General features: G+C 44.8%; 1 protein-coding gene across 6 annotated transcripts in view; it reads right to left on the bottom strand.

Annotated features, from left to right (window-relative positions):
• sdk1a (sidekick cell adhesion molecule 1a) overlaps positions 1 to 24913 on the bottom strand; it is a 181967-nt gene that overhangs the window by 41445 nt on the left and 115609 nt on the right. For 5 of the 6 annotated variants that reach the window (XM_035528817.2, XM_081699294.1, XM_081699295.1 and 2 more), the window contains 12 exons: positions 18363 to 18474; positions 17836 to 18026; positions 16125 to 16208; positions 14309 to 14503; positions 12260 to 12376; positions 11421 to 11588; positions 11080 to 11182; positions 10499 to 10672; positions 8712 to 8848; positions 7609 to 7756; positions 3823 to 3963; positions 2755 to 2936 (listed from right to left, as the gene is read on the bottom strand). In XM_035528817.2, coding sequence (XP_035384710.1) covers positions 2755 to 2936; positions 3823 to 3963; positions 7609 to 7756; positions 8712 to 8848; positions 10499 to 10672; positions 11080 to 11182; positions 11421 to 11588; positions 12260 to 12376; positions 14309 to 14503; positions 16125 to 16208; positions 17836 to 18026; positions 18363 to 18474 — 1752 coding nt within the window. Of the gene's footprint in view, positions 1 to 2754; positions 2937 to 3822; positions 3964 to 7608; positions 7757 to 8711; positions 8849 to 10498; positions 10673 to 11079; positions 11183 to 11420; positions 11589 to 12259; positions 12377 to 14308; positions 14504 to 16124; positions 16209 to 17835; positions 18027 to 18362; positions 18475 to 21120; positions 21138 to 24913 lie in introns of those variants that run through there. The other variant, XM_081699305.1, reaches the window with a different exon arrangement.

Below are 24913 nucleotides of genomic sequence, written 5' to 3'. Positions count from 1 at the left end.
TAATGTCCCAGATACAATAGTACTTGTCTAATGATTACCTATTCCTGATGTCACTGGAATGTCAGTGTGTGTAGCCTAGCTGCTGATAGACTTGGAACACAGCCTGGCTCTGCCCTGTATAGGAGTTAATGTATATGAGTTTCTGCTGACCGTGGGAGTCCGCTGCTTGCTGGACTATCACCTGTAGCAAAGCCTTTAAGCTCAAGCAGATAAAAACCCTCCACACTGCCTGAGTCTGATATCCAGTGATGTTGCAAAACACCAAAGCTAGAAAGACAGGAATATAGCACCTGAAACAGAAGAGCTGCCTCATTTAAACCAAAGTCCTGGCAAAGACTTTACAAGCATTCTTATTTTTAGAGATGCCAGACTGCTTTACAGCTCTCTTAACACTTGTTGTGTCTTCTGATTCTTAGATGGGAAAAGCTGTATTCTGCAGGATACATACTTTTACTGCTTGTTCACAGAAAGTGAATTTCTGTATTTATTTGTATTTTATTTGTATGTACACTGCTTGGTATTCTATAATTAGTTCATATCAGAATCAGTCCACTGTGCTTGATGATGGTCACAGTCCTGGGTAAAAAAAAAAAAAGCTGCCCTTGTGTTTGGCTGTGCAGCTTTTGGTGGTCATAAGTCTTCTGCTTGACAGGACTTGGCTAGGATTTTGATAGCACTCTTCGTGACTCAGCTGTTGTATATGACCTGAAGTGTTGACAACTTACATTCAATAATTCTTTACACAGCCCTGATTATGCGCTGAAGTCTGGCTAAGTCCTATAAGGTGGAGGAGCCAAACCAAACAGTTATGGAGGAGGTGGTGATGGATGATTTCAGTGTAGGCCTGAATAATCAAAGCCTGTGGCAGGTTGAATTTCTTGAGCTGCCTTAATAAGAACATCCTCTGCTGTTCTCGCTTGGTGATGGAGACTGTGTTTCTTTCCCATCTTGGACCCCTGTATATAGCGATGCACAGGAAGTTGAGTTACTCCCCAGTTGAAACTACAGAGCCAATGATGTTGAGAGGGAGTGGTGAGGGGGAGCTCTGTCTAAAGTATATAGCCATCTATACATTCTTTAGGCTGATGAATATAAGGTGGGTGGAACTGCACCAAGACATCAACTGCTCCACTTCCATTCTCAAATCAGACACATCACCCTTCTTTATAAGGCAGATTATGGTGGTCACCTGCAAACTTTAGGATCTTCACAGGCAGTTCTTTGGAGGTGCATTCGTTAGCATAAAGATCAAAAAAAGGTACACCACCATAGCCCTGAGGTGCATCACCTTGTGGAATGATAGCTGTTGGCAAATTCATTCATTTCATTTGATAGGTTAATACAGTTGTCTCCTAGAATATGAGATGGTTCTCTTTTTATAATTTTAATATTTGTTCACCTGATGTAGGACCTCTTGCTCACAGGCGTGGGATGGGATATATTTGGCGATAAGAGATGAACTCTCTGGGAGACTGAAGTAAATGAAGTGAAGCATGTTTTTGACAGAACTGCAATATGGTTACACTAGCGGTTGTCAGCACAGAAAAAAGATTCCTCCTCTTTAGTTTTGCCTCTTTGCCCAGCTTTGCTGTCTGCTCTATAAAGTTGGAATCAGGGTAGACAGCAGTTGGAAAACCAGGATTTAATAAAACAAAGTGCAGATAATGTTGAAAGGTCCTTGCTGGTCTTGATGAGGAGAATGGTTCTTCCATTTTATTGTGTATTAAATGCAAACTGGAGAGGAAGAGAGATGTTGGAGAGGTAGGAAACCCTAGTTGCCTAACATGTACAAGCACACCAATGTGATGACCTCTCTTTCTACTTCTCATAAAGTCAAACAGTGAGAGAATGAGAGGTCTAAGAAAGCAGATCATCTTGCACACCAAGATACTCCGGCACATCTGACTGGTCATTTAGGTGATTTAATGAGCACACAGATACCCTTTAGTTGCCTAATCATTGATACATTGTCAAAGCCTAACTATTGTCAGTAAAGCTTCAACTTATAATGAAGGAAAAGACTTTTTCAAATGTTGAGCAATTAAAACATATTTAGGTATTCCAAATGCTTGGAAGACCTTGTTCTCTCCAACTGAGATTGACATTCAAATTTTACACAATGAATATTTATAACTACATGAAACACTAGTCCAAGAAGATGCGCATGAGCCAAATCATGATTGACAAAACAAAGCTAAGTATCATTTTGATACCAAAACAATTAACACAAAGAAACTAAGATGATCAAGAACATTTAGCTACAAAAAGGAAGCCCTTTCAAATGTTTCTAATCAAGCATAATAAGGGTCTCTGTGTGGAATCAGTACATTTGCTCCTCTCTAGACAATCATATAAATGACCAATCAAGCATGCCAAAGTATTCCACAATGGATTTTGCCCAGAGTCCTCGCTGAGGTGTAATTTATAGTGGATCAAAAAACAGCCCGGGGGATAATTGATGCAACTGTTTTGAAGAGGATTAACTTCAGTGGGGGTCCATGGCCCATTGGACTCAGCTGCAGAAAGGCAAACGAATGTGACAAACAGATGTAAACGTGTCAGCTGGAGACTGGACTGCCTCCCAGCAGGAAGGCCTTGCATGCTGTTTTAGCGGGCTAGTGGACGCCTTTTTTAGGATGAACCGGCTAGCATGAGTGACCTTCCTTCATCTCTCCATCTGCTCACTCATCTAAACAAAGGAAATAAAGCAGATAAAATCAGGAGATGTGAGTGACAGAGGCTGGAGGGTCTCACCTCCCTGTAGTGTGTACTCGATGACGGGCGGGCTAAAGACACCAAGGCCTGCTCCTGTGTATGCCGCCACCTGGATCTCGTACTGTGTCCAAATGATGAGTTCTGTGATCAGGCAGTAGTTTATCTCAGGACTGGTGATGTTCTGCTGCTGGTACTCACCGGGGAGCCCGGCCAGGCGATATCTGCGGTGCAGGAAGAGAATCGATGGCAGAGGAGTTAGCCACAATGATTTCTTCACAGGTTGCTTCTCCATTAGAAGCCACTCAACAGGCAGTAATCAGGCAACCTCCCTTCCACCCCACTAGAGGAATCCCATTCAGTGTGTTTCTCAATGTCCAGCATCCTGTTATCAACATGCAGCAATATGTACATTGTGCTCTGGTGGAGGGGACAAATGGCTGGCTGAATATTGTGGAAGTAAGATGATGCATGCCGAAGGCACTGTGGCATTTCCTAGAAGGGCTGTCATGTCTGTTTGTAGCAGCAGGCGAATGAGAAACCGCAAATCTCTGCTCATCCCATTATTCCTGTATTACTGTACATGCTGTGGTACAATGGGCAGACTAGGGGAGCATGTGTGCTAGCAGGCTACACAGATGGGGCTTCTGTCAGATGCACTGCCACTTTCCATAGCTATGAGACGCCCGCTGGGGGACAAGAGTGTAGGCCTCCTTCCGCTTTGCCAACTCCTGGTGCTCCAGCCTTCACTGCTGGAGCAGCTGTGGCTGGCCCCCAGCAGACACCCCCTCCCCCTCCCACCCCAGAGCACTCTCATCAGATGCAATGAATAGGCCTGAGAGCCTCATATCAGTTCCAGGAAGAAACATAAGAAACACTTCAGAAGCCACAGCACTCCAACATAAATACAGCATTTTGGAGGGTTTACGGCAGAGCCATCATTAGCCTTTTAAAGCTAGAAGAGGCTTTTATAAACACTATCATTATGAATGTGAAATAATCAGGACCGGACAGCACTGAACTTGACACTGTGAAAGAGCTGATAGTTTCTTTGGGTAATAGCAGATGCTGCTGTTACCAGAGCGTCTGTGCAACATTTGCAGGTCCTACCTGAGGACGTAACCTCTGAGTACACCGTTGAGCTGAGGCTCAGGAGGGGGTTGCCACTGCACCATTATAGATTGATTGGTCCGGCCACTAGCCACTATGTTCTTGGGTGGAGCACTGGGAGGCTCCTCCCGCAGCATCAGCCTATGAGGAAAGCCAGAGGACATCACATGATCAGTGCAAAGCTCAGTTCAAATGGATGTCTTCTACATACAAACCCAGTTTCACACACATATGTGAAAGTGACCTTACATAACTGATTCATTTTCTGTCTGATTCAAGTTAGCTGATTTGCTGTAGGCCTTAATAGCAATATTCTGGTTAAGATGAGAAAGCTTGTAACCCTCTGGTCAGAAGTGCCTTTTTCAATCTGGCTTAGCGTGACATATCCACCCACTTAAGAAGCACTCATACACCTTGCTGTTTCCTGGAAGTGTGTCCCTCTACCCCCCTCGACCTGCTGGGTCAGCATTCTAAGGCTGATGCTTGGTCTTTCTGGAGCTATACCTGTATTTGATGAAAATTTGGGGAAAGCATATACCTCCTGCTCCTCCTTTCTTCTTTGATACAGGTACACTGAGCATGAGTACTTACAAATGAGAAAACCAGCCCCTGGCTCCCAGGCAACCATCAGAGCCGAGTGAAGGCCCCACTGCCCCCTTTTTAGTGCTCTTGTCTCCTCGCAGCATGGGGTGGGTTAAAAGCTGTGGCCTTTTTCTGTACAGCAGAGCGCTCTGTAATGAAGTCTGCCCCAACCCATGCTGAGAGCACAACACAAGCGTAAGCTTTTGAGCTTTAATGGCAGTCTATTAGCTAACTGGCTTGAATTCCTATTTCTTTGTTGACTTGACGGCCTAGTTCAGACATGAAATGGAAATGCACTTTAAGATGCGAACAAATTTCATTATTTCAAAAGCAGAGAATGTGGTACTATGAAATCTGCAGATATAAATAATGTCTTCAGAGCATTGCCCTGCTCCTCCTGTACAAATATGTGCTTTCTTATAATTAATGGAATTACTTCATCATGTCTATGGGTTCATTCTGCTCTATACATTTCATGCTAATGGACAGTTAAATCTGCATTAAATTTTAATGGGATCACTGGATTATGTCAGATTTATAGTTGCTGCCTTCTTTAAACTCCCAGCACTTGTTATTTCTCCCCATAAGTCCATTTCATAATTAATACCCTCAATACCCAGTACCATGGAGTCACTGTCGGACATTTGCCTCAGTAAATCTGCCTAATCATGACCATAAGGAAGAGCTGCTCAGTTAGCTCTCAAACAGCCTCTCCCTTGCCTGCTCTGTCCTTCACACAGAATTTACACATTTGTTTGAGATATTCAAAGTGCAACAGCGGCCATTAAACATCTGCCTCTCCCCATAAACAATGCAAAGCAGCGGGGCATTCATTTACCCCCACCCCATGCTCCACACGCAGGCATGGGCCGGGGGCATGGATGAGGGTAATAGCACAGCCTAGGAGAGGCAGTCACTTCATCATCCCCAGCATGTAAAGCCCACTGCTTATTAATGGACCCCTCCATCCACATGAAGGCCTGAGCGATCATTGGGGCTCTGGTTAGTAGTTGAATATTCATGGCAATTTTTGCCTAGAGACCCTGATTGTGGATGAAATGTTGGCTGCAGGTAAACAGGGGCAGGAGTGTTGCGTAGTGTGTGCAGATTCATTATGGGATGCCTGCTCCGGTGCAGTTTTATGGTCTTGTCAGCCGTTTATGGTTGCCTCTGCTTAGTAAGGCTGGAAAGGAGAGATGTGACAGCATGCTGGGAGACATATGCAGGCAGGCAGAAGAGTGATGGGCTTCTTTAAGGCTCCACTCTTAGCAGCTCGAAGTCTGCCTGAGCTCTCTCTCTTTAGCAACGTGTCTGACACCAGCTAGCCTGCTGTATTAGACATCTCCATGCGGACAAAAAAAAAAAAATCATTTTCACAAATCATTTCTCTGGCTCAGCACCACATATTGGGAGCGAAAGCACTGAATTTGTGGTGTGAATTGTATTTTTGTTTTATATTATTCTTTGGTTTTTGTCTTAATCAGAAAAAGGTACCAGTCTGGAGGCTGGGATTTGGCATGGGTTCAAATTCCACCTCTTGGGAAAAGTGAGTGTGCAGACATTCAGCAACACTCTCCCAGCTGGAGGAAATTTCATTCAAAATGAACAAACAGAAGCCAAAACACAACCCTTCACATATTAATTATGCACCTGTTTTCTAATGAACAGTGTCCAGCAGTGATCAACCCATCAACAGCTATTTATTTTATGTAAGAGCCAGGTATGAAGTTTTTTGGTCTGAGTTTGCTTGAACATTCACTTCCAGAACTCTAAACCTGTTCCACTAAAATTAGACCACTGAAAAGGTTTCTTGATAAAGCTAAGCATTAATTGAGGTCAAAAGTTAAGAAGCGTAAGTTAAAAAGCTACTACACCTCTTTAAAAATGAATAAGTCCCCTCATTAGATTATGCCCCAATATTAACCTTGCTGACATGAATATTTTACAGAGATAATGTAAAAAAAATATTGATTCTGAAAGTATGACCAAAATTTAAAATGTCTAATAGTTGGAATTTACTTTCTGTGGTGCGACTGACCTTATATTGTTGGGAACGTGTTCAAAAAATAGAAATTATAATCATGTGAGAACATAATGGGAAAGCCCATAGACCATGTCTGCATGAGAGGACGTGCATGCTCTGTTTGTGCTCACTGAGAAGATCAGCTCATAAACAACTGTTTGCTTTTACTAGATCCGCCTTAAGTAGTCTTATAAATTAAAGATTTCTTTTCACAGCACCTGATATAACACACTTGACTCAAAGATTCTTCAGATCCCCAAGATTTCTACCAAACAACTTGCTTCCTGCTTCACCATGTGCTGCCTGTTTAACTTGTGGTGAAGCAGAATGTGTTAAACTCACTATTTATATTTGGGTGCGAGACTTGGGATCCAGAGGAGGCGAAACGACTAATTTCTAAGTGAGAAGGTGCTATTGAGGGCGTGAAATAACAGTACTTCCTCACCCTCCCACTCTGTGAGCAGAGGTGCTGTGTTTTAGCATGTCTGGTGCAGATAAGGACTAGTAGGGGTAGACAAGTGTGGGGCATCTGCTGCCCATGGCAACAGGCTGTGGTTGGGGTTGGCTGCCCCTGGCCAGAGGCAACAGCAGTGGGGTGAGTGCAGGTCAGCCTGAATGGCCCGGATCGCTCAGCCCCATCACCATGACGTGATAGAGTAGAGTGGGGGTTCTGTGGAGTCGTGTTTGTGCTCCCTTAGAGATAGCCTCTGCTCCATACCTACTACTGCAACAAAAAAGCCATTGGTGCTGAGGGCTGATTCACAGCATGCTAATTTGTACAACAGAAAAAAAGCAGCATTTTCGAAACAGCATTAAGACATCACGAGAGATGTGCACACGAAATCTGAGCATGCTGTGTCTCTCTGTGTGGTCTAATTCTGTTCAAAAGAGACAGACAATAGAAGATTCAGCTGGCTTTAGTCTTCATCAAAATTCTGATCATAGAAGACAAAACTACAGTGGGAAGTCAATATGCATAATTTTATCCATTTGTTTACTCACACGAGTACAACAATATCGAAAATATATCAAAAAAAATATTCAACACTTTTATTTTCATGTGGAAGACCATTTTCTTTTCATATCAATTTCACCAAAACTGTAAAGGCAGTTGTCTGCTGAATGAAGCATGGAACAATGATTCACAGGTGTGTCCAAGAATGCTGCGCAGTGTCCCTTACCTGTTGGTCTGAGTACTGTATTGCCCCTTTCCCACTTGATTGACTGCACACACCCTGAACTGGTAGGTGCGTGCGGGGGTAAGGCCCGTCACCACGGTTGTCATCAATGCTGGGTTCACATTGGCTAAGTACACCCTCCATGGTGAATCTATGGCACCAGCACACAAAGCATGTTCATTCTCAGGCACACCTCACATGCAAATGCATAGCCACAGTAGTTCACAGTGAGTATAGCTAGTATAGCTGGAGATGGTGTAGCTGTCAAATTCCATCTAACGCAGTGCTCTAACCAACCCTAATAATCGCACATCTTGTTTAAGCCTGGCTTCCCCAGTAGAACACAAGCAAGCGATTATTAATATTTAATGATCAGATCACAGAACATCAGGCTCTTTAGAGAAATTACTCTGGAAATACAAAAGATGGTGTTATGTTGTTCAGCATGAGATTCAGATCAAAGCAGTTTAAAATTGGGTGGGGGGAGTATACTTTGTTGGAAGAAATTATGATAAACTATTAATACAATTAGGGACATTACAGATGAATCACTAGCTGTGTGGGGAAGGAGAGTGTGTGATAGAGAGGGAGGGATGGCTGGACCAGAGAGAAAGAAACCCAGCTTTTCTACTGGAGTGACATTAGGTGTTCCAAGGGTGATTCTCCCCAGGTACGAGTGATCTGCACCTTCATCCCAGCCCATTCCTCTTTGTCTACCTGCACCCACAGCAGATCAATCTACTTTATTTTGCCATGGGGCTGGTGGAAGTGGAGCTATGGTCTCTTTTTTCGAAAACACAGTGAAAACACACCCTATTTAACCGAGACCAAACCCTCCAAGTTTGTTAAAAAACCTGGGTGCACTGCAGGCCAGGCCAGCCTGTGTTATTTTAGTTCAATCACGACCTATATGGATATGCTCAGCTGTGGCTTGAGCTCCAGGCTGCTCTGGCTGGCTGATCAGAGTACTCTACAGGCCATGTGGCTGTCCCAGCAAGGCCCACATATACTCCAGCACTTGCCCCTGGAGGCCCCCCCCCCCAACCTCCCAGGAGGCTTGTGTGTTCTGGCACAGGCCTGGTTGGCCCAGGGTCAGGCATGCTTACTGTTCTCTGACAGCTCCACCACATAGTGCAGCAGGGGGCTGTTGCCGTCGAAAGGTCTCATCCAGAGGAGTTCCACGCTACGACTGTCCGTGGCATTCAGCCTGGCCTGCAGGTGGCGTGGGGAGTGAGGAAGCTCACTGGGAGGAGAGAGTAGCAAACAAGGCAAGACAAGAGTTAACAACACATGCACGCAAAACAAACCAACATAAAACCATCCGTGGAGCTCGGGGAACACTCCCGAGCTGGGGGCCAGCCTTGGTGAGACAGGCCGGTGTGAGATCTCTCCTGCCCCCCACATCCTCACGCCTCCCTCGGGGCCTTCTCAAATCTCCTCTTCATCTTCTACTTTCCCCCTTCCTTCGACATCCTAAACCGATTCCAAATTTAGTTCAGACTCCCCTTCTTGTTCCAAGCAGACATTTATTTGTGCTCATCATCTTGATACTTGTCTTAATTTTTTTTGATTAAAAGAAGAAAATGATCGATTATCGATTATGTTATTGATCGCTTTATTAATCACTTCTTGGGGGGTAGGATTGGGGGTGGCTTGACTTTACACTGTGGCCACATATGAAGCACGTGCAGTTGCTGGGAAAGTTTGTTTTCTTCTCTAAATTAAACCCAGAGAGAAAATCAGCAAAGCCCCAGATCTCATTACTTACTTTTGTTTTTTCTAACTAGGCAGGCAACTGCTGACAGGTAGGGGAGAAATAATATGCAATTTTCTCTGTATATTCACTGCTCTTCAGTGCACTAAGGCGGCAGGGCGGAGTGGGGAGGATCTGAGTCTTGGTACTTGCTTCTGTATCTCGTTAATTTATACACATAATCTTCCACTAAAAGAAAATGGAAAAAAATGTATAGAAGTAGTGGCTTTATATATGTGCCGATCTCAGTGCCAGTAATGTCTCTCAATCTCAGCGTCAGAAATGTCTCAGTCTCAGTGTCAGTAATGTCTGATTCTCAGTGTCAGTAGTGTTTCAGTCTCTGGTGCAATAACAACAACACCAACAACAACAGCAAAAAAATATACCCACTGAAACCTCATGAAATACAATACCTGAAAGTTCAATAGAGGAAAGCAAAAATGAAAATGTGAATGCAGTTCTCTCCCTGCTGCTTTCAAAACCTTTTGATTATGCAAATGCCACACAATTAGTTGCAATTAGCAGACTTGTACAATATGGAGAGAGCAGCTGGAAACTGGAGGGAAAGGTTACAAAGCAAAAAAAGGTTGCAAAAGAAAGGTCATTTGCTGATGTCCCACTGTGAGAACAAGCATGCGTCGGCACATGGAAGCGCAGAGCCCGGACTGGGCACAGAAGGCAGAAATGTGGCAGGCAGCGTAACAAGCGGCAAGCCTGCACTAAACGGGCTTTGTTTTCCCTCCCTTCGCTGACAGAGAGAGTGCAGTAGAGCAAATGATCACACGGAGAGAGCCTGTCTGAGAGCTAGAGCCCTGGAGAACAGCTCCAGGGCTGTGGGGGTGGAGGGCCGCTGGGGTGAAGGCCTCGTGTCCAACCGGCGCTGGAGCATGGAGGGCAGAGCGGGCACAGCCCCTGACCCGCAGACAGATGGAGGCAGCATGGCTTCAGCAAGTATGGCCCACACCAGCAGGCTGCCCTGGGATAAAACCCCTCCTACAAGCTAAGGTTGGAGGCTGGAAGGAAGCACTAGGAATGTGGTTGATTGGGAAATGGCAGAGGCTGTGCATGAGAAGCATGCTCAGCCGGAAGGTATTAAATAGTCTGGGGGTGTATTCTGGCGGTGTAGTCTGGAGATCTTACATGACTTCCAGACGTGTGGCTTTGGAGTCGTTGCCGGCTGGGGAGAGCACGTCACAGGTGTAGTCACCAATGTCACCTGACCAAGTCTGAGTGATGTGCAGAGAACCCTCCTGCAGGCTGATACGCCCACCTCTGGACTGGCCCACCATCTCGCCATCCTTCTTCCATACAAACCTGCAGAGCAGGGGCAGAGAGTTGCAGGGAGAAAAAATGTGAAAGACAGAGCGGGAGAGAGACAGAAAGACAGTGGGGAATTAGCCAGGGGAGAGACAGGAAGAGGGACAGGAGTGAGTGGGGGAAAAGGGGGTTGCGAGGTTGATAGAGAATGAGAGAGAGAGAGAAAGAGAAAGAGTGAAAGAGTGAGCATGAGAGGAGAGCAGGAGCAGAGAAAGCAAGAGTGCTTCATTACACTGATTTCCTGCATATTAGCTCTGAATTAGCTTTACAGCATAACGGATTGCACTTTGAATCTGCTTAACTGTGCACAGGCTGGCAAGTCCAATTAACATTACTATCAGAAAACATGGGGCAGCTGTCGCCTGTGACCATTTGTGTGTCCAGGCCACTACATCATAACCCACCTCACGGACACGCGTGGGTCGTGTGTAGCACCGCACTCCAAAATGGCTGTGGTCCCCTTGATGACCCGACGGTCTGTAGGAGGCTGGGAAATGTAGGTGCGACCTTGGAGAAGACACAGCATTGAGTCAGCAGGCATATACGTGCTTTGCCAGACTAGATACAGCAACCCAGACACTGTGTAGCTTCCATAGATGATTTTTCCCCTTTCTGTGTGCTGGAGCATTTTTGCTCCAACTACACTGGTTCATGGTCATAAACTCCATCCTGTTCTACTACACAAATAAACTTTATGTAGGTGGTGCAGTGGGCCATGTTGGGGTGGGGAAGCGGTGCTGCTTACTCCACACAGTGAGGTCGGCGCTGGCGTTGACGGTCCCTTCCATGTTGGCAGCATAGCAGGTGTATGTGCCCATGTCCTGCAGCACCACTGGCTGCACCTGTAACCCTCCGGACTCCAACAGTGCAAACCGTGGGATCTTTACCGAGCCACTGGCCAGGATCTGAGCATCTACACACACACACACACACACACACACACACACACACACACACACACACACACACACACACACACACACACAGACACACACACACAGTTCAGTACCTCACTTCTGCAGTGACACAACTGATTAACAGGGAATCATGGGTAGTTGTTCAGCTGTGGCTGATTTTTCATTACAAGCATCCCCAGAGGAACATTCTCCTGAAATCGTAGTGAAGCAGGCTACACTTCAACCTGTCTCATTAGGAGAGCTCCACTGGATGTAATTGGGAGGACTTGAAAATGGAAATGACTTTATGAATGAAGCCAAAATAGTGCTAGCACATAAAACATTTGTGTTTATTTTGCATGAAATTATCCTTAAAAATTTTTTTTACAATAAGCTGCAAAAAAAGTAATTTTAATAATGTTCTGAGAAGCATGTAGAAATACACAATCTTGGGAATGTGTTTGACAATTCTGCTGAAGGAACTGATTACGAAGGAAGCTCTCCAGTCAAGGTGACAAAATATGACTCTTGTAAAAACTTGACAAGCGGCGGGAGGATAGATGCAGCCATGTTAGCTTTCCCATTCATACTGGCCATAAAATCGGCTTGACAGGACCTGCTAATGTGGGTGACTGAGGCCCAAACCCAATAGCTCTAAGCTGTGTGGAGCAGGGACACTGATTATTACCTTTCTTCCAGACGATGGCTGGTTTGGGAGCGCCAGAGACCTGACAGGTGAAGGTTGCTACGGTGCCGTCCGTGACAGTGATGTTGGCTGGCGGTGTACTGAAGGCCGGAGCCATACCTGCACGGTGGAACAATACATGTATAATCAAGCAGGCGGCCATGCATCTAACATTGCTTAATGCAGCCTGCTCGCTCGCTCACTCGCGCTCTCGCTCTCTCTCTCTCTCTCTCTCTCTCTCTCTCTCTCTCTCTCTCTCTCACACACACACACACACACACACACACACACAGACTAAAGTCCAGACACAAACTTGCACAGACAAATGTATATACGCACAAACACGCACATGTTCACACAAACACACCCCCACACATACAGACACAAACACTTGCATGAACAAATCATTACAAGAACCCAAACAACAGAAAATTTAATTGAAGTCTCATTCTATTCCTGTATCCATCCCACACTACTGTTTGGTATTCTGGGCAGACAGAAATGTGTGTGCTTTTCTACTCTTTTGGCAAATTTGCGTTTCAAATCAGAAACAGTAAGCAACCAGTATGAATCCAATTAGGCTGTTCTGACTGGGCACCATAATGGAGGCATTGCATCAGAGTTGGTAGGTCATTTTATAATAAGTGGAGATGTGGAAATGAATAGGTATATCCATTTGGACTGGCAGCATGTATCTCTGATTGAAAGCAAAACAACGTTATTTGGAGTCAGAGCTGAATTTTTTTGCCATATCAATTTGGAGTCAAGATAGAAAAATGAACCCCATTACAGCTCAAATTGCACCCTGGCTAAAAGGTTACTTTCCCTCAACCTTTTCTGTATATCTTCATAAAGATCGATGAGGTAAGTGCCCCCCCCACAAAAAAACCAAAAAAACCCAAAAACAAACTAAAATCAAAAACAGTCCTTAAGTCATATTTACGAACAAATTTGGCCCAGTAACATGCACTGTCCCCAGACAACCTACGCACATTTTTGTGCACATACAGGGAGAGATGGCCTGTGCAAACCAGTGCTGGAGAGATTTCCACTGTGTTATGGACACTGCATTTCTGATCCACAACACACACCGATTCAAGCTTCTCAGGCAAGATGTTACTGAGAATGGCTTTGTTCCCTTTTCTAATGGCTCTGCCGGCACAGCGCAACAACAGTTTGGAGCTGTTTCTCTGAAGACTGCATGGTGAGTGGTTACAGCATGTGCCAGGGTACTCACTCACAGCTTTTGTCCTGGATCACATTGACAGGAAACAAATCTATACAGCAACAATACGACCAGGATGGGGTTGAGCTGCCTGATTGAGTCACTGGTCAATGACACGGTTGAGATATATGTGCACTCAATACGGTAGTGTATGGGTGTTGAGATGGTGTAATGGACATCAATAACACGTCTACTGCTCTCTGAGATAACTCACTAGCTGTCGACTATTCTCATATTATTTCACCCAATGGAATATCACCAGCACCAGGCAAAAGACTGACCCCTCTCAAATATAGTTAATGAGGATTATAAGAACAGGTGGACACCCAGAGCTACACTCTTACGGAGACACTGAACACATACAGGGCTCCATTTCTCCTATTCCCTTCCAATAGATTCAGTTATCAGAGGAAATCGTATCTTCTAAAGGTCAATGCTTGAAGTTAACAATCATTATCATAATCCTCCCAGCATGTTCACACAGGGGCGATGTAATTATCAGTGTGATAGGAGTGTTCCTCCCAGACGCCTTGATGGTCTCCTTTGACAGTGGTGAGAGGAGGACTGACGCAGCAAATATTACAAGGTAATCAACACCAGACAGGCCTTTCATGCATCTATTTCTAATCGTCATAGAAGCAAGGCAGGCAGCTGTAGAGCGTGTGTGTGATTGTGCTAGGCTGCAGTGGTGGGGGCAAGCTATCCGTAGCCTGTCACACTTAATGCCCTTTATTATTCCTCGGCTGTCTCCGGGAGCCAGTAATTACAGCCAGACTCGGCCCGGCTTTGCTGAAGAGCCGGAATACAGATTTTCTTGCCCGACTCACTTGTGACGTCCAGGTAGGTGTGGACCTGTGCCTCGCCTGCGGCATTCCGAGCGAAGCACTGGAAAATGCCAGTGTCGTTGGGCTGCAGCTGCCTGACCTGCAGTCCCCCACTGGAGGTGACCTTGTACCGTGGGTTGCTCAGCCTGCTGAGGGGCACTGCATCCTTATACCATTCCAGCTTAGGTGTTGGCACTCCTGAGGGGTTAAAGGTGAAGAGGGGCATGAGGTCAAGGGGCCAGACAGCTTCTTGAAATATATAACAACAAACTCACAGGAAAACGTTTTACCATTCCTCACAGATTCCGGTCTAAAGTCTAAAGTGACATACTCTTTGTATCACATCTACAATACATTCTGAAATATGGAACTCCCAAGTGTCTGGAATGAGCACATTTATACATATAGCACACTCTTCCTACAACTGGACCAATAAAATATCTGATTTTGCAGCTGCTGGTAGTATAGCGGTATTTTGCATACCACGGCACTCTCATTTGCCAGTCCACATTATTGCTCAATTCCCATGCACAGCTCACATAAGCCACTCAATGAAGGGCTTCATGCATGGCTGATTACCCAGCTCAGGTATGTTGGGAACTGAATCAGAACAGAAGTGTGCTTGAAAGGTGTATGGGGAAAGTCTGCCCTGTATGAGATAAAAAGAGCACCACACAAAAATTAGATGATCAGAGATAAACCCTGGGTAGCAGCCACTTTCACAGTTTTAGGAATATTCTGACAGTTTGGAAAGATGCCCTCTTAAGGGATGCTTTGAGTAACAACCAAAAGAGTTGACGGAGGAAATCATCACTTGTAGTGACTCCAGTGCACTTGAAGAGAAAGATACCAGATTGGATTATTCAAACTCATTTAGCTCTGGTTAACGAATACATCAAGTGGCACTCCTTAACACATGATTGAAGGACTTTCCTGCACAGGGTGTTAGAGATGTAACAAACAGGGGAAAGTCAATGAGGCTTTAGACATACATTATAGCCAGTTGCTTGATCCTCAAGGGTTTACAGCTTCTCTCCTCCTGCACCCGAGATAGAAAACTCATCCAAACAATAGATTCTTTTAGAACTTGGAACACCAAAAAAAAAAGTGTGAACAGTCTCAGGCGCCAGACAAAAGGAAAGTAATGGATGGATTCCAGTTTCCATTGTAGAGGATGGGACTGAGCTGGTTGTTATGTATTTTTGCTCAGCTCATGCTCAGCTCAAAAGATCTCACCCCTCTTGCCCAAACTTCTGAAAGTGCAGCATTGTGACACCTGAACACAACACTGACAAATATTGCCAGAATTGTTCTAACTGTTGGGCTGACCTTCCATTTCAGTACCATTAGAAAACTTGATGAGAAAGTGGCAGAGAATATTTCTGGCAGAAAGCCAATACCATTTTCACTGTCCATTTTTTCTCCAACATAATGATAACAGAATTGGCCCTTCCCCATCAACTCCTCGCCTCGCTACTCTGCCAAAAGGCCACCATTCCTCTTATGGGCAACTGACACTGACATTCTCTGAGCCATAATGATTTTATAAATCGCTCCTAACAATTTTCCGATTCCCTCATCAGTGTGCGCCTTCGGGCACGGGTAACCAAAGGGCAGAGAATGCTGTGCTGTTACACGCCTCAGTACAGCAAGTTCAGGCAAAGAAACCAACATGTGTAGGAATACTTATACATGAGGCTGGTGAACCTTGTGTTTTGAATGTTTGGCATGCTACAGGAAAGCCATAGAACATGCATGCAAGCAGGCTGATGATGTAACCTCAAGAACCTTAATTAGGATGGACATATAGAGTGCTGACCTCTAGCTTGGCATGGGATGTCCACGCTCTTCTCCACTTCTCCCATCATCTTCCTCCTGGGCTCGACCGTGAAGTAGGGAGACTCTGCCAGACATTAACAAGCAATCAATGTTGGCCCACTCCATGCTGGTCATTCCATGTGCATGTAGATGTGGAATGACCTGCATAGACTCATTGTTTTCTTGTGATGTCAGGGCAGTTTGGTTTGTTGCACTTGAGCGTATGCCTCTCCTGCGTGTGGGAGTCATGCTGTTAAGGGTGTAAATGTAAGAACGAGTAGGGAGGTGGATGGTGGTTTGCTTGCCTTTCAACTGAACATTTTCCAGCCACTTCTGTTGGCCATTCTTCTGGAAAATGAACAGATGGCTACTGAAATGGTCCAATCATATATCCTATAAGTATTCGGAATGTGATACTTATCAACCACTATAGCTGTGGAAATCAACAAATGTTTCTCTGTTCTTTCTTTTTTCTTCTTGTTCCAGGCTCTCAGACTCATAGAGCATCACTTTCAAAGTGTATTTAAAATGTGTATCTTTCCTTTAAAGATAGCTGTTGTGGTGAAACCCCATGTTTAAGGGACAGGTCTGCTTAGCACAGTCCTAGTTTAAAACATATTATCCTGGCACTCCGATGGAGGAGTGGCCTTTTTTCATATATAACTAGATGAATAAATGCACATTTAGGATCTTGCATGTAACTGAGATAGCCATGCAATCAATCAATGAGCTCCTGACTTATGAGAGATTTCACCCTGACAGGCCACAATTCATCGTCCCATGCCAACTCAACCTCCACCAACACACTCATCCTCCCACAGCTTCTATGCATATTTATAGTACATCTGATGATAATCACATCTCCTTCCAGGATTTCTTACAGAACACTAAATAAACTAAACAAATAAATAAATAATTACTAAACATTAGCAACTCTACACCCACGAAACTTCTGCAGACACACAACTAAAAGTGGTCTTGAATCACAAAACTTTAAAACATGCAAAACCCTACTTAGTAATTCACCAACAGAACTAGCTCTGAGAGCACATAAAATGGGTGTTGTATGACTTAATGATGTAGGCTTTGAAAACTCATAATGTAGTCTGTACCGAAAGGTGGTGTGTCAGTTGCAACAATTCCCTCTCCGGGCTTTTAAGTCAGAGATAAAGCTGGCAGGGACTCCTGATGGTTCTCAGGCTAAGCCACTATATTACTTTATTAAGAAAATTTAAGTAGTAAACAAAGTGCTACAGCCAGAATATTCTGGAAATATATTACATATCAATAAAATAGAGATCACCTAACAAAGAGATTGTGAGAATCTGTAATCATTCTCACAAAGTACATCCCACAAAAAGCTTCAAAATGAGTGCTTTCTTTTAGAGAGTGAAGACAATCACTGCTTGAAAAACAGCCATATGACAACATGTATTTTCCAGCAGGACCCTAATGCACTGCATTACCGAGTGATATTCTTAAAGAGGTGTGTGACTGATGGTAATGCTGCCAGAGCTGCTCGTGCATTGAGGACGGGAGGTATAAAAATGCTCTTAGCGCCGCTAATACACTGTGTAATTTGGATTTTATGCACAGTAATATGGCAGTGTGGCACTCGATTCGCCCTCTGCTCACACCGCAGGCAGCAATGTGTGTCAGAGCAACAGGGCCACCATGGTTCTAGGAGGTGTGACGAGGGGCTGATGAGATACCGATAATAGAGAGGAAGGCTCTAGCCTCAGCGTGCTTCATGCTGCTGTCCAGCAGGGAGGCCTCACACACATACAGGCCCACATCTGCTGAGGTGGGGTTGACGATGGTCAGGCGGCGGCCAAAGGAGCCCACACCACTGGCCACCTCCACACCATTTCTTCGCCACACCAGATTCAACTTCTCCACTGGCCTGGGGTAGGAGAGAGAGAGAAGGGAGAGATGGAAAAAGAGGGAGAGAGAAAGAGGGAGAAGAGAAAGGAAAAGGAAGACTGAAAAGTAGCTTATAATTAATCCCTGAGAATGTGAACAACACAAATGGCTGCACATCTCCCATTGCTACATGAAATGTGTCTAGTTCTCAGATGTGAGTTTTAAAGTTCTTTCCTTAAAGTGGCCTTAAAATGGCAAACCTTTAAGGAGTGGGGTTTGATTGCCTCATGTCCTGTGTAATAGCTGGGAATGGCTGGTAACGAATGCATGCAGCTCTCCTAGATAAAGTGGAGTGCTCCCATAATACCCTGCTCACCGTGCATTAGCCACACATTCCATCGTGGCCTTGCTCACCCCCGCCGTCACCGTGGTGTTCCTCGGGGCGATTACTATCACAGGAGCCACAGGGCCTGCTGGAGCATCTGCATCTAGGGAGGAGACATAGAGGAAGATTAGGTTGAGAGAGACAGGGCCATTGTGAAAGGTGGAGACACATCTCTATGAAACACAGCAGCTCTTTGTGCTTAGCTGGTGTGTGTACATATGTGTCAGTGCTTATTTTGAAATGAGCCCTCTACATGGGTTCATTCCATAAGCTGCACTCATCAATTTATGAATAACCTTTTACAAAACATGCCACCTTAGTTTAACACAACGTAAGGATAATTAGTTCCACATGGGCGAGTGGAGGTTGAAGATCTCTTCAAAGTCAAGCCTCCACACTCAGACTCTCCCGCCAACTCAAGCGCTCCAGAGCAAGCCTAAGCTGATGAGCTCAATTCTTTGTTTTTGTCTGTTTCATATCCAGCCCTCTCACATGAGAGCGCTCTGAATAATTGATCCCTTGACACTAGTGCTATGCTACAGCTCAAAGGTCTGTGGTACCTCTTCCTCCTCATTTGACTGTTACGCTGAATCACTCTTCCATGAAAATGTGCTTTTTTACATTTTTAAAATGAGCCAAGCCTATCTGCATTCTAATTGTGAAAAATTAAAGGGTGACTATTAAATCTGCTTCATTCTTCCAGTAGGGAAATTAGAGAATAGATGAAATATTGAAATCATATGGAAATGAGAGCTTCTGTTATGGAGCTGAATGCAGGAATCTAGCCTTTGATGTTGACTTTGACTAAATGCATGATGGAGGTATGTGAGCTGAACTTTGCTCATTTTCTGAACTTTTCAGTCCTTTTCTAGAGGCTATAATGGACTTTTCAGTCACAAAACATAAACAAAAGGATTATTACCAATTTCTTTTTTTCTGTAACTATATTCATAATACATCAATGCTTTACGTAGAACTGCTTTTACAGAATACCTTATGTGTACCTTCATGTTGAGAAAATACTGTGTGATATGTATGAATATAAGTACATTTATTCAAAGCCTAGTGTACAAACACAAGCACACATATCAAACAGCTCAAACATCACCACTGACTGTACATCAGTAGATGCCTAGTCACAGTCACTTCAGTTGGGCATTCATCCTTCATTTGCTAATAAGCTGACATAATGCACCAGCAAAAGAGTAGTGCCACAAATAAAGGAAATGGAAATACTGGTGGTTTAAATAAATTCTAAAAAATATCTATGAGTAACATTTATGAGTAAAAAAAACAAAGCAATTAGTAAAAATAAACAAACAAATTAATGACATAAATGTAAAGAGCCTTTGCATGTCTAACTCAATAGTGTGATATCACTGTTTGTTGATTACAGGCTTTCTATAATTGCTTTTTTAATGACATACAGTGACAGTCAGTGTTTCTACAAATTTGATACCCCCAATATGCCAAGAAAAGCATTTTGTATTTTGTGACATAATATTGTGATTAATATAACACATTGTTTTGTTCAACCCTATTCAGAGCGGTTATGTGTTACCTATCACAGTCAACACAGTCCAGATCTGATTCCTCTGCCTCAAGTCCTTTCCTATGCAAGGACTGAAAAGCTCTTCACACCAGATGCACATATTAGAAGTCTCACATGTGCTCTTACTGAGCACTGAGAGTGCTATGCCACAATATGTGTGAGGCGTGAAGAGTGTTCGTGCCCACTGATGGGTTCTCTCATCTAAGTGGCAGCTTTGGAGGAATTTTCATTTTTTCCATTGTTGTTGTTGCCTCACGTGGCAATCTCTGTGGTTATATTGCACGTGCCTTTGGAAGGCGGCTGAAACCGCTAGGGATCTGTCCAACAGCAGCATCTCCTGAGCTCTGTGATCTTGTCAGGAAAGATCAGAAGCAGTTTCCTTAAGCCCTCTCCTAAAGGATGCCAAACCTTATAATCTTCAGGGACTATGTCCTTTTTTTCCTCAGAGGCTTCTTGACTAGTCTGTTTTGCAATTTATCCTTGTAAATTATATCAGTTCATGGATATTAAGTTAGGTTATCTCTTTCTCTGAGCTTGTCTGGGTTCTTGGATGAGTCTTGTTCTGGAATAATTTAATTAGTTATATCTGCAGCCTTACACAAAAAGGGGTTACTTTGGCATGGCTTCAACAGTGACCCAATCTACCACACTGCCTGAACGGACTTGATCTACTTGCAAGTGTTCTTATCACCTTCTAGAAGGTTCAAGTCCTCACATAGAAAAAATAAACAAAACTATCTAACCAAATCCCCTATTTTGTCTCTTATGAACAATCAACACGGAGCTGAATTCTCTGTGCTGAGCTCCACCGTTTGTCAATGGAGACAGATTAGTCGCATATTTATTATTATCAGATTAGTTCCATATTCATTATTCGGGCAAATGAAAAGCTTACATGTAACAACAGGGAGCACAGTGGCACACAAGCAGGAGGCAGGGTCAGCCAAGTCTTAGTGTCACCTAGCTTTGCTGGACTCCGTCACTTCAAGAATCAGAATTCCCATCACAGCCCCAGCATTCCACAGGAGGGAATCACTTTGCCTCACCACCCCACCTTCTCTCGACTAGAATAACCCTGCCATTAACAGTAAATCCTGCCATACACCCTCATATTGTTATTTTAAGATACTCAATGTTGGCAGGATCAAAGGACCTTTCCCTTTTTAAAAATTCTAGTTTGGTTGTTAAGTGTCTTACCGTGAGCTCCTCGATTCTTCTTGCTTACTGTCCAGAAGCAGAGGCAAAAAGAGACACAGAGCAGCCAACACAATGAATATATTTCAAAGGAGGTGTTTAGTTGTGATGTTTTGATATGTAACGTAGGCAAACAAATATGGTAAAGAAGCAGCAAGCAACTAACTGAACAGAAAAGTATCAGATCACAAGATGTGCATTAGGTGAGGGCACTGTTGACAACATCTGTTATTCTCTTCCACACAAGGCTTCCATCTGGAAAGTAAAGAACCTATCAGATTTGGATCTGTGTCTAATTAAAGTCGGTCTGCCTTTCAGTGGTGCACACTGCCTCAACAGTCACTGAAAGTTGGCAGGAATTTGGGAGGTAGTAAATTGAAACAGAAGGGCCTTAAATTGCAAAACTGTCCTTGCTAGCCCTACCCACCCCTTCCTGAAATCTGTGTCATACCCTTAATTTAGGCAAGACCTAATGAATTTCACACGGTGTTTGGGAAGGTGATCTGATAGCACTTTTAAATGGAAAAAACAAACGAGGAACAGAACAGATGCAGATTGCTTTGAACCAAAGAAAAAACAACAACAACAAAAAACCCAGCAACAGTAACAAGAGAAAGGCAGACACTAAAGGCATGAAATATTCAATACTTCAGGGACTGGGGAACTTCAAGGCACATGTAGAGTTTCCGTCAGAGCCTACTGTCACACACACACACACACACACACACACACACACACACACACACACACACACACACACACACACTGACACACACGTGAGCAGGGCTAGATGAGCTTGGCAATATGCACCACACACACCAGAGGATAATAGTGTTGGTCCTGAAGTGTGTCTGTACATTTAGAGATGTCTGGAAGACAAGTTTTTGCCTGCTGTTGCATGGAGGATTTGGAACACTTGTGCAGGATGGCTGGTCAGTGATCCAGATCGTTGCTAGTCAGCAGTCTGCAAGTCCGGTAAGACCGGTGATTTGTAGCGCGGCTTTAGCCTCTCGGCTACTGAGCCAGTGACAGCTGGGCACTAGCCATCCTGTGGTGGAAGGTCTATGGAATGAACAAGCATGCTGCTCCTCCTGTCTGACATGAGGCTTTCCACATAAATTTATTTCATATTTAATGTCACCATTGGTGATTTGTTTCAGAAATGTTATAATCAAAAAAGATGACATTACGAACTGTGTGGATGCAGCTCGGTCTGGCTTGGACTGGCAGCACTAGAACCGCCACAACCTGAAGAGTTTGCACGCCGACCTTGCGACAGCTAGAGTGATCCTTGATTGTGAATGAGGAAGGATGGGTCTCCCTGACGAGCTGTGCTCCTTTGGCTGCCAGGTGTTGACTTAGTAAACGGAGACGATGGCGAGGTTGTCACTGTGGCGGCGGGTGTGTTGGGGGCACAGATCCCTGCGGGCTTGTTCTGCCAGTGCTTTGTCACTTGCTGTGCCAGATGAAGAAGGGCTGGAGGAGACCTCTGCTGGGCGTAGTGGCCTTTCACTTGTCTGCAGGCCCCCGGGGCAGAGGTTGGCTCTCCGCTCCTGTTTAGAGACCCTCATCACAAATGCCTGTAAACAGGGCTGGCGTGGCAGCCTACCATGCAGCTTGTCTGTGGCAGGGCAGGGTCTATATCCATATTCAAAGCCTGTTTGTTTGCTTCCTCACTAGAATCCGCTGGGACGTTGCTGTCGGCTTTCACTGGCGCTCCCTGCCTCTCTACCCTCTGGCCCTGGGGGCAGTTTGCAGCAAGGCTGGCCAACAACAGACTTGCTCAGTTCATTCAGCACGCCACGTCAACATGGCTTCAGCTTTGGAGGATTAAAGACCAGCGATGTGTGTTCCACCTGCAGCTCTTCTCTGTGTTCTCGTCTATCCAGTCCCATCCACTCCATCCACCATATCCCTCCTGAAGCCTCTCCAACCCCTGACATGACCATCCATAGGCATGCTGGCCTTTGATTATGTAAGCCATGGCCACCACATGTACAAATACCAACGTGCTATTCCTGACTCTGACGGTGCTGATAGGCCTAACTGTGTTTGTGTGTGTGTTTGTGTCTGGGTGTGTCTGTGGTGCTCCGTGACTCATGCTTTCTGTTAATGCAGTTGAGTGTGTGGTGTGTGGTGGGCGTAGGGGGTGGGACAATCATGCCTTCACATCTTGGACCTGCGCTTGAATTGCTCCAGTGAAATGAGTGGTGGAGCATCAATCAGAATCAGACACTAAAACCATCTCCTCTTCAGCTGCTCACTATCAGTAACACACCTGATCCCAGGACAGGACACTGCCTTTCACATCTTCAGCTGAAACCATGCGAAGGTGAGATGCATGCTGGTGCACGCATTCCAGTGCTGGATATGAAATGTCTCGTTGAGAGACCAACATTCCCTGTTCATGCTGGTGTAAAATATCAAACACCTCCATGGTCAAATATGCATGGAGGAGAAAAACAATGCCGTTCCTTGGACTGAGTGAGGGAGATTTATAAAAGTGCAGTATTGGCCAGGCTATGAAAAGAGCTGTCAATCATTAGACCTCTTTTTAAGACCAAGGCACAATACACCACAGTTACAAAAAATGCAGTGTGAAGTTAAAAGAATAATAGGGATACTCTTGCTCTGCCTCTGTCTCACCTCCATCACCTCCGCCATCTCCACCACTCGCTATCTCTGCCTGCTGAGATCTGGCAGCATTCCACATGCATTCAGGAAACCAGCATGGGCCCATTAGAAAGCACCTGCATTTTTTGTAGAGTGCACTCTGATGGCAAGACACCCTGCTAGTCTGATGCTGGAGAATAACAGATCAAGTGCAGAAATCTTCTTTACAGCAGAGCCCTGAAAACGCACCTTCTCCCCGTTGGGAGAAACAGGCTCAATCTCGCCTGGTGGGCTGGGTCTTGCCTGCTCGGCATTCTCACCTTGCCTCCCTTTTCATCCTCTGACACTGTTGGCTGTATGTTTGGTTTGCAGGCCATGCGCGAACTGCGTGTAATCAGTGGCGGGCCTCCACCCAGCGGCTCCTGTTCCCATGCTGCTGAGGACGAACACTTCCCTGCTCACCCCATCCCCCACCATGGCCCCTGGCTCATCAACTACCAGCCTTATTTTCTGTGCCCATGTGGAATAATGCAAAGAGTGAAATGGATTTAAAAAACCCTGGATACGGTGGAAGACCTTTAGCAACCCTTTCTTGATGGCCAGTGTTAATCACAGACACAGTGCAGCCTGATGTACTTTAAAGAACTGTGGAGGCGAAGAACAGCAACCTGGGCTCTGTTGGCCTAACAGACACACAAACACAGACACACACACACACACACACACACACACACACACACACACACACACACACACACACCCACACACACACACACACACACACACACACAAGTGCATGCGAGGCAGTGGTGCAGACAATGCATTCCACTGTGTCTCCATTGTAATTCACTTCATTAAAGCACTCAGCTGGGGAGAAAGGCAACTCACCAGGTGTAAATAAGCATCTAATTGGATACTAAAATAATTCCCCATCAGTGTGCACATTAATAAAAACAGGTGAACAGATTCTTCCTCCAATTAATGAATAAATTATGTGGATGCAGGATGGAAAAAAGGGCACGAGTAGAGGCAATGCGGAGTGGGAGTCAGAGGAGCTAGAGTAAAGGCTCATGTCCTGTTGGAGAATGTAGGAGCTTCCAAGCTGCTGGAGTGTAATTACAGTGGAAGCTTGCTCCTATTGGACTTTAAATATTTGGATGTAGTTACTGGCTCTGTCAAATTA

Source organism: Electrophorus electricus, chromosome 2 (assembly GCF_041902795.1).
Source record: "Electrophorus electricus isolate QZ-2024a chromosome 2, ASM4190279v1, whole genome shotgun sequence".
NCBI classification, from domain to species: Eukaryota; Metazoa; Chordata; class Actinopteri; order Gymnotiformes; family Gymnotidae; genus Electrophorus; species Electrophorus electricus.
This window is presented reverse-complemented; position numbering and strand designations above follow the sequence as displayed.